The following is a 10,314-nucleotide window of genomic DNA, read 5'->3' as shown; positions in this document are numbered from 1 at the left end:
TTGCCTCGCTCTTTCTGTGAGGTTGATCTGGTTTCGTGTTCATAACTTACCTCTGAGGTCCATGCAAGGAATTTGTCATTGTAATGCCTGGAGGGAGGGTACAAGTTAATTCTTGCCTTCTGAAGGGGACCTGAATGGATCGTGGTGGCAGGCCCCATGCTGGGCAGAGCTAAGGAAATTAGATTCACCTTCCATCTTACTTTGATGTCCTTTTGTTGGCTGCAAGTGTAGCAGAAGTCTTTGCAAATCTTAGATGCAGAAGTTTTTTGGAATTCCTTTAGGTCGAGGCTGTGATTTGTACCTTTCATGTAATCTTAAATGAACCCAACACACAGTAATTGGTCAGTAAATACTTAATGACCTGGGGGCGCGTGGGTGGCTCAGTCAGTTAAGCACCTGACTCTTGGGTTTCGGCTCAAGTCATGATCTCATAGTTCATGGGTTCAAGCTCCGCACCGGGTTCTGTGCTGACAGTGCAGAGCCTGCTTGTGACCCTCTCTCCTTCTCTCTCTGCCCCTCCCCTGTTCACACACACGCTCTCAAAATGATTAAGTAAAAAAAAAAAAAAAACTTTAAAAAATACTTAATGAATTGAGCTCAGTAAAAATGCACATCTCTGAAATGTATTCAACATAACAGTATAGAGAGATGATCTCTCTTTTTTTTTATCTCTTTCCTCAGTCTTTGCCATACTTTCGAGCTGAAATGTCTTATTTTGAATTAATTGTGTTTGCAGCAAAAGCCTGACCGACATTCCTCCAAGAGCGCTGGTGTGAGACTCCCATGAACTCTCTAGAATAGCCCATTGCTTTATGACTACCCTGAGCCTGTGGAGCTAAATTAATGGAAGTCTCGAGGCCCCTACTCTGGCACACACCCAAGCAATACATTCCTCTTTGCTCCTCCCTTTGCACACTACAGTATCTGATGGCACGTTCACAAACCTCTGCTGCATGTTACCTGTGCTCTCACGATGCTGGTATGTGATGAAGGTGGTGAAGAATATATGGGCAGAAAACCACGGGAGGGCCCCCTGACTTACAAAATAACATGTGTAGAATCATTCCAGAAGCTTCCAAGAAGAAAGGGGACAAAAGGCGTACCACCACCGCCCAAATAAAAAAAATCAAACAGGAAAAGAAAAATTACATGGAAACAGAATTTCTAATATTGTTTCTGAGATGCTTTATCCATAAAGAAGTAATAAAATATTCAATTAAAAATTTTAATGTTTATTTTTAAGAGAGAGAGAGAGAGAGAGAGGCAGAGAGCAAGTAGGGAAGGGGCAGAGAGAGAGAGGGAGACACAGAATCCTAAGCAGTCTCCAGGCTCTGAGCTGGCAGCCCAGAGCCCTACACAAGGCTTGAACCCATGTTCTGTGATATCATGACCTGAGCTGATGTCGGACACTTAACTGCCTGAGCCCCCCTGGCGCCCCGTTACTAAAATATTTCAATGGAAACATTATGTATTAGTAAAGTCTGTTTTTTTCCCCCCGAAAAACTTCCTCAAACACATCAACATAATCCTCCTAGAAGACATTTGGAACATTTTAAGAAAAACAGTGCTCAATTCTGCCCCCTCACTCACCTCCACGCCGTGTCCCCGTTAGGAAACCACGCCATTTGGGGACACGGAGGGGTGAGGGAGGCGGAAGAGTGTGAGGAGAGGAGACAGCCAGGAGAAAGTAGAAAAGCAGGAAGTGTGACCAGGGCCTCCCGGCCGCTCCCGAGAGGCCGCCTTCTTACTCTCCAGGATGTTTTGTTCTGGAGAAGTCCGCACAGTACTTGGGTCCCAGGGAATTTGGCAAGAGGTTCCACCTGAGACAGTTTGGTGGCGACCTCTACACTTGGCTAGTTAATTTATAGAGAGGGATTTCATAACCTAGAGAGAGGAGTATTTCTTGTTCCTATTTCACAATTAAAATAGAATCTGGTGCACTACTCCTAAATATTTTGGAACAGTGAAATAGGAGAGGTTTAAAACATTTAAAAAAAAATATTTTATATTTGAGAAAGAGATGGAGAGAGAGACAGTTCGTGAGTCAGGGAGGGGTAGAGAGAGAGGGAGACAGGATCTGAAGCAGCTCTAGGTTCAGAGCTGTCAGCACAGAGCCCAACGCAGGGCTCGAACCCAGGAACCATGAGAACATGACCTGAGCCAAAGTCGGACCCGTAACTGACTGAGCCACGCCAGTACAACCTGGTGACTGTGTTCTTAGGTCAGAGGAAAGTATAGAATCGAAAATTAAATGGAGACAGATTCTTTAAACTTAATTTTACCACTCCTGCTTGTTTCATGAGGATGATGCACTGTGAATTTGTTTGGGGGAAAAGACCGATATTTTTAGAGCATAATTTAGAATCATGGAAAGCGCGTGAGTCTGCTGGGTATAAAGAAATTTTGATAATAACTTTTGGAGTAATTCCCACATTGTTTGGCACGATGTGGGGATACGGACAGTGCTCTCACTTATGTTTATAGTCTAAGGCCCACACGATCTGGGTCTGTTAACCTCAACCATTGGCAGCTAGAGAACCTTGAGAAAATTAACCTTCCTAAGCCTGGGTCCCCTCCTCTGAAGAGGGGATATTAATATTGCTTGTTTTGAAGGGTGAGTGAAACTGTGCATATGTACCTCTTAGAAGAGTGACTGGCCTAGAAAGTTCTCAGCAGAGGTTGGCTATTAGTGTGATTTTCCTTCTTCCTTTCTTCCACCCATTCTACCGAAAACCAGAGAAGGAAAGGAGGAAGGGACAGAGTGGGGAAGATGCAGGCTTGGTGGGAAGAGGAGAGGGATCAGGAGATAAGAAGGCGGCCCGGGGCAGGGAGGGGCGGGCCAGCTTTCACCACTTCCCAGCATCTATTGCAAATTTGGCTCTCGAACATTTTGTAAGCTCCTCCAGCCCAGGTGATGTTTGAACCCTTCGGAGCACAGTGGCATGGGCGTCTCGGAGAATAATTAACTCCATGGGACTATCTTGTTTGTGGATGCACTTCCTCTCCTGTAAGTCAATAACATCCCAGGGTCAGGACAGCCAGTTTTCTGGGCACTGCTGGCCGGTCCCAAAATGGGACGCAAGCTGGTCACCTTTCTACTTCTTTTCTTTCTGGAATCAGGTAAGACAAAGGGTGTGCTTGTTTTACTTTAATTAAAATGGTTTTCCTAGCAATGTCCTAAAAGAGATCACATGCTGGCTTTCTGTGCCACTGGTTTCATTTAGCTTTTGGGTCGTGAGACTCCCAAATCAAAATCTCCACGTAAGATTGAAAAATTATCTCAGAACTAAGTTTCATTTCTCTGTGAATGCTAACAACCAGTGGGCAGAGGAAATAATGAGTGACTTTTTAAATCTAAAAGATTGCCCCCCAGTGATGGTTGTAGTGGAAATGATAGAGCATGGAAGCAAAAGACCCAAAAGTTGTGGCCCCTCTGCCCGTTTGGTTGATTGAGACTATTTTTGTTCGTGTATTGTCAATCTCTTCACTTTGAAAGGTAAGCAGTGAACTATCTCTTTGACCGTGTTCTTTGACCAGTCTGTGGTGGCGGTCACCAATTCTCTGCTTGCTTCGGCTTTCAGTGAGTCTTCCATACATGTAATTTTGCTTCTTAGGCTTGGCAAAATCACAGGCATCGATCTGCAGAACGATGCATGCATGGAAGAATTCAACAGACATTCATGTAGTGCTCACGGTAGGCCAGGCATGCTTTTATACATACATCCGTGTGTGTGCGCGTGCCCTTAGTACCACATGCTTAGTGAGCCCCTGTGATCGGTAGTACATTCTTCCCATTTACAGAAGAGGAAATCCATACTGAGGGAAATTAGGTTATCTCTCTTTTGACCCAACTCCCAATGAAGAAACCAGAATTTAAACCAAGGCTTTTCCGGAAGGAATTTGGTGCTCTTCTCACTTTTCAACTTTGTTTAAACTTTCTTTAAAATATTCTAAGCATGTCCTTATAGGTTTTTTTTTGGACAGCTTTCTGGAATTACAATTCACATACAATTCATCCATTGAAAGCATACAATCCAGTGGTTTTCAGAATACTCAGAGTTACGCAAACATCACCACAATACATTTTCGAGCATTTCTGATACTGCAGAGAGAAACTCCATGCCCCTTAGCTGTCCCTCTAATCCCCTCCCCATTGTCCCCAGCCCCTGGCAGTCACCAGTCTACTTTCGGTCTCTGAGTTGCCAATTTCAGACATTTCATATAAATAAAATCATACATTAGAATGGTAGTTCTTCATATAAACAATGTATCGATACTTAAAATTCAATTTTTAAATTCAGCCAGATAAAATTTTGTAGGTTGTTCTTTAGAGTTAAATATATTTGAAGTTAGCGGAACCATTTAAAGAAATACCAAATAAATACAGAACAGATCGCACAAGGAGATTTTTGTGGGCAGCGGTCCTGTGTGGGGGTGCAGGTCTGCATGTTCTGTGTTGGCCTGCGGAAAACAGGATCGAGAACACCCTGAAGCGATACAGTAAGTCACATCAGAACGGGGGAGCAAACTCTTCTCCAATAGAATTAACATAAGTTTTCTATGTTAATTAGAAAACTTGGCCAACCCAGCAAAGAGAGACTTTCATAGGCTCTTTTTGAAAGGAAGACTTTACTCTCCGTTTCCATGGACGTGTTTATTCTTTCCAGGGCACAGACATGACTGGAGAGAGGGAAAAAAATCCTTTTACAGCCATTCTTGGTGGTTTCATAAACCACTAAGACTTTTCTTTCAAACACACAAGCACGGGTGTGCGCATCTACATAATAGTGATTAAACAAAAAACACCTACCACATTATTGACAAAATACATTTGCTTTGGTGGCAACATACATCTGCCTTTGGCCTAGAATAGAAACTTACGTTTCTTACTAAAAAAATGTGTTTAATATTTCTTGGTCAACTGATAAATTGCTGAAGTTAAAGAAAATAATGTGGGGAAACTTTTCAAGCGAAGAAGAAAGAGCTGCGTTCTTTTGGGATACTTCTTTGAGATATCAGCTCCTCAGGGGTCTCAGCAGCTTTTTGCTATGAAATATAAGAACATAATTAAGGTAACTTAATTAAAGGGTAATGGAAATGGAAATTTTCTTGGTATCATTTATACCGCAGCCTGCTCAACTTTCTAAGAACTCTTCAGAAAGTTTATGTCCTTATAGGATACGCTTTCCAGAGTTACTGTGTTTGCCATGTTTGTTTTTTAAGCCACATTCCGGTCTATAGAATTCACCCATGCACAGCTTTTCTTGGAAACGAGAGCTCAAACAGAGGGGAAATGCTGATTGAAGTTGTGGATATGGGTCTAAAATCTCTACTTTTCCATAATCCTTTGAAACGTTTCTCCAGTGTTTTCTGGTACATTAAATATAAATTATATCAAACAACTTCCTGTTCCATAATCACCTTCCAGTTCGGAGTATCTTAAATTGGGGAGGACAAATAGCAGAAGGAGGGAACCTGGCTTGCCTCCACCCGCTTGAGTGTGTCACCCCTGTGTCCCAGGTCTTTCCAAGGTGGACAGGGAGGGCCTTTCTGAGAATGAGGGGCTGAGCCCCAGTGATCCTTCCTAGTGGATAATTTTCGTCAGTATCTAAACAAGCTCTAGAATGTCTCATCTTTAACAACAATTCTGGGGCGGCACACCCCCTCTGGGAAAAGGCTTCTGAAGACTTGCCTTCTCTTGAGGCCCCAGGGCTCCTGTCACTCTTCGACCCACTCAGCCTGGCTCCCGTCCCCACCCCTCCCCTCCAGCTGGTCAAGGCCGCCATGTTGCCTAATCCCATTTGGGCAAACTTTAGGCAACTTTGCTGTCTTCGTTTTGTTAACCTCTTCCGGCCTGTCACCCTGGGAACATCACTAGGGCTCCACACCAAAAGCGAAAAGCCTGGAGGGAGTCGAGGTGTGGAAGCCCGTTCAGGCGCTGCCTGGGGGCCTCAGGACAGAGCACACTCCCGTGGCTCCTGTGGGAAGCGAGCAGCCCTGGGACAGATTCTTTGCCTCAGATTCCGCCTCCCAGAAAATTCAAGGCCAGTGTTTGTCCTAGGTCCTGCTTTTTCATAATTTCCTCAGAAATGCCAGATGTCTGTCATCTTTGTGGAAAAAAATGATTTCTCTTTAATTAAGAGTGAGATGTCATTGTATTAAGCCCAGTGTAAAAACGACCTTGTGTAGTAGTTGAGACTCAGTTCAATGTATGAAAATCATCCACTCACCAATATTTTTGTACCTCGAGGTGAAAACATTCAGAGGATGTCTGTCACATCCGTTTAAGTAACAGAGTCGCAACCAAAGTTTATACTGTTGGAAATCAAGGAACAGCCTCCATATTGCATTTTTAGCCAGTGATGGACAAATCAACATCAGTAACTGCTAACCTAGTGGCCATTGGCGTCTCTCACTGTTCTATCATAGAGTGGTGATCCATAGCAAACAAACCAAATTTATTCTTATTTATGGTTTCATGCCCATTAATGTAGTAACAGAAGTTGTTAAATAATTCTAATCTTAAATAACCTATCAGTCCAGTTGATCTTTTATGTTCTTATTTATTTTTTAGTTTATTTATTTATTTTGAGAGAGAGAGGCAGTGTGAGCAGGAGAAGGGACAGAGAGAAGAGAGGGGAAAAAAAAATCCCAAGCAGATTCTGCACTGTCAGCACAAGCCTGATGTGGGGCTCGGACCTACAAACTCTGAGATCATGACCTGAGCCGAAACCAAGAGTCGGATGCTCAACCAAATGAGCCACCCAGGTGCCCTCCAGTTGATCTTTTAATATAATGCAACCCAATAACGGGACTCTTTTCCTGACTAAACATTCTTATTCATGACACCCATTCTGCTCTCCAAGAAAGCAGCAAGTTTTATTTGGTTGATGCAAAGCAAATAGATGATTATGAAGTCATGATAATTGAACAACGGTGTTGATGAATCTTACCAATTATCCCACTTTTATCTTCCATTTGCAGGTCTTGGAGACCCCCTGGATGACTACGTGAATACCCAGGGGGCGTCTCTGTTAAGCCTCACCAAGAAGCAGCTGGCAGCAGGAAGCATAGAGGAATGTGCAGCAAGATGTGAGGAGGAAAGAGGGTTCATTTGCAGGTATTTCCTTGGTCTCAGCTCACACGCAGAGATTCTGCCATTTGAGACCCTTTTATTTTGATAGCAAGAAATTTGCTCAGGGATTTATTAACAAAAATAGGATTTAAGAGGAAAGAGGAATTTCACGGGATTGGAGTTTGGAATGACTATTTGCTCTCTGGATCTGAAGCCATGCAGATGATTCCTTGTTAAAGTTTATTCACATCTCTTTTAGAAAACTGCCCCCAAAGGATGTTATTTTTACACATGACATCGCCAGCTGATGTTCTGAGCTCTAGTTTTTTGACATCTTTGCCAGTAAATATTTAATGAGGATCATGTGACTGGAAATGTCCTGTGCCTGAGGCACCAAGATCATGGATACAGTGATCCAGCATACATGATACAAATGATCTATGTCACCAGCATATATGACACATATGATCTACATCACCAGCATACATGATGTATATGATCTGTATCAGCATGTGATAGCTTAGGGTATGGTTGCAGGATGCTGTGTTTGCCTTTTTGTGTTTATGGTGTAGTTAAGAAACTAGACAAAATGTAAAATTTTTTTAAGAATACAGGCAAATTGAGGTGTCGATAAGTGACATAATCAGTGGGTGCTTCATAAAGATTCAGAGGAAAGAACAATTCCTGAGGGTTGAGAAGGCTGGAGAAAGTCTGGGGGAGACAGGGCTTTGAAGGGTGAGTGATGGGTTCTGATAAGCCAGGAGGCATTCTGGGCTCAGGGAGCCTCGTGGCCCTGTGAACAGGACAATGAGAGGACCAAGTTGGCCAGAGAAGGGCTCATGGAGGAGCTGGAGCTGGAGAGACAGCTGTGGATGGCTTGAGGGGCAGACTGTCCACGGCGAGACCACAGGGATGGGCAAGGAGGATGAAGTGAAGAAAGAAGTGAGGAAATGTGGAGGCTGAAGTCAAGGCAAACTTCTAGGAGTCCAGGAGTCATATAGACCGTCTTGGAAGGGGCAATCTGAGTTGGTTCTTTCCAACATAAAAGCAAATATTCTAGCACTGAACTAAAATAAAAAAAAAAAAACGAGTGAAGAAAGAACAGACAAGTAAAGAAGTTGAAGCAGAAAGGGAAACTTTGGAGAAAAGGAGACGATCAAGGTGGAAGAAAACAGGAGGAGTTGCCTTGCTGATGTATTGTTTTCTAGCACCTCACTGATAACTGGGCCAAATCCAATGGAAACTAAGGATTCTGAGCTTCGCGGTTCATCAAGAGATACGAAGACCTTTTGAGTCTCTTATTCATTAACACAAGTTTGCTCTCCTTTAATGGGGGAAAACATTTGTTGTGTTTCCTGCTTTTCTTCTGCAGGTCATTCCAATATCACAGTAAAGAGCAGCAATGTGTGATCATGGCTGAAAACAGCAAGAATTCGCCTGTCTTCAGGATGAGAGATGTGGTTTTATTTGAAAAGAAGAGTGAGTACAAAGTTTTCTTCCTCCCCTGTTCCTGTCCTCCTTTTCCTCCCCACCCCTCCCCCTTTCCCTCCTCCCCTCCCCACTTCCTCTTTTAGATCTGTCCTTTAGCAGATAGACCAGAGAATGGAGGCACTATCACAAAGAGAAACTGAGTTCTAACTCAAGATAAGATTTGGTTGCTAATCCAATATGTCAACTTGAGTATATATTATTTCCCCTTTTAGATTTTATTTTTCTTGATTTGAAAATGAAGGCGTTGAACTGACAATATCTCTTCCTCTAAAGCCCTGAAAATAAAATATTCAACTTTGAGGAGAGGGGAGTCCATTGTTCCCTTTGGTCTCAGGCTTTTTACTCTGCAGGGACCATGGTCCTCGGGCCCTAGCTTCTGGACTGAAGCCTGCGGAAACAGAAACTACCAGGTGCTTTAAACCCCCAGTAACATTTGTGTACAGACAAAATATGTACTTTCATTTTTAACTTTTCTAATGTTTAATGTCACGATCTGTATTTCTCTCAGACGCAGAAATGTGATCTTTTGAAAATATGCAACCCCCTTTGCTTTTCCATAATTTCCTCCAAAATTCTGGATCAAGGGTCCCATTGTTTAGGATAACAGATGGTCTAGACTCTTATGGAAATTGCGTGTTCTTTTAGATATACACAACCCCATTAAGTATGCCTGAAGAGTCAAGTGATTGTGTGATGCTTTTAAAACTAGTCTGGACCCTATTGTTGGCTTAGAGTAAGATTTTTTTATAGTAACAATGGAGCTTTACAAATATTCTGTGTCACAGGTGTTAAAGACAACAAGAAACACCCTCTATCATATGTTCTTGACAGTGACCTGCAATATTTTCTCTGATCTCACCACAACACTCTAAATAAGACTTTTTGAAGTATTTCCTTAGGTTAGGATTATTTCTGTACACTGGTTCATCTTCTGAGGTTTAGTTAGCTGTGTGCCTGCTACACTCCTTTCCTTGTCACTATTTGTCTCTAATTCTTGAGAGTCAAGTGCAGAGTAAATCTGAAGTTTATCTGTTGAAGTTACTCATTTTTACAAGTCAGTGCAGGGTGAGCTGTAGAGGATTACCTACTAGATTTTTAAAAAATGGACTGGTCGGATTTTCCCTACCAAATGCCAACATTTAAATAAATCCCTTGTAAATTGTTAACCAGAAGGAACTTGGGGGTGATCGCTAGGCTTAGCTTGGATAGCTGAATAGTTGCTTGTTTTCAAGGTGATGCAAAGGAGCAAAAGGTTACGCAAACTCTAGCGGGAACATACAAACAGAAGGGAGGTGAAAAGTCAAAAGTCAAGTCATTTTGTGGTGCTGGTGTCTTTACTGGAGCACACCGACCCACTGCTACCTTCGCTGCCTGAGGTTTTCTGGGAATACTCAATGTCAGGTCCCATTTACACCTGTCCCTCACCACCATGGCCGCTGGGGCCACCTGTCTAAGCCATCACGATCACCGGCCAGGCCATGGCTGCAGATGGGCCGTCACTTCCCGGCTTGATACTCTTCATGCCCTTAGAATAAAATCCAAATGCTTAACCTAACACTACTGGGCCCTGTACTATAGAAGCCCACCCCATTTGCTTGGTTCACTGGGCCTTTCCATGCCGGGAGCTCTGTTCCTCCCACACGCCAGGCACCCCCCCCCCCCCCCCCCCCCCCCCCCCCCCCCCCCCCCCCCCCCCCCCCCCCCCCCCCCCCCCCCCCCCCCCCCCCCCCCCCCCCCCCCCCCCCCCC

General features: G+C 43.6%; 1 protein-coding gene across 1 annotated transcript in view; it reads left to right on the top strand.

The window, feature by feature from the left end:
- The first annotated feature begins 3,061 nt into the window (after nucleotides 1-3,061).
- Nucleotides 3,062-10,314, top strand: part of PLG (plasminogen) — a 44,088-nt gene continuing 36,835 nt past the window's right edge. The window contains exons 1-3 of the mRNA XM_029944733.1: nucleotides 3,062-3,120; nucleotides 6,985-7,120; nucleotides 8,448-8,554. Coding sequence (XP_029800593.1) covers nucleotides 3,072-3,120; nucleotides 6,985-7,120; nucleotides 8,448-8,554 — 292 coding nt within the window. The 5' untranslated portion in view covers nucleotides 3,062-3,071. The remainder of the gene's footprint in view (nucleotides 3,121-6,984; nucleotides 7,121-8,447; nucleotides 8,555-10,314) is intronic.

This window comes from Suricata suricatta, chromosome 7 (genome assembly GCF_006229205.1).
Source record: "Suricata suricatta isolate VVHF042 chromosome 7, meerkat_22Aug2017_6uvM2_HiC, whole genome shotgun sequence".
Classification (NCBI taxonomy): domain Eukaryota; kingdom Metazoa; phylum Chordata; class Mammalia; order Carnivora; family Herpestidae; genus Suricata; species Suricata suricatta.
The sequence above is the reverse complement of the archived record's forward strand: the minus strand, read 5'-3'. Positions and strand labels throughout refer to the sequence as shown.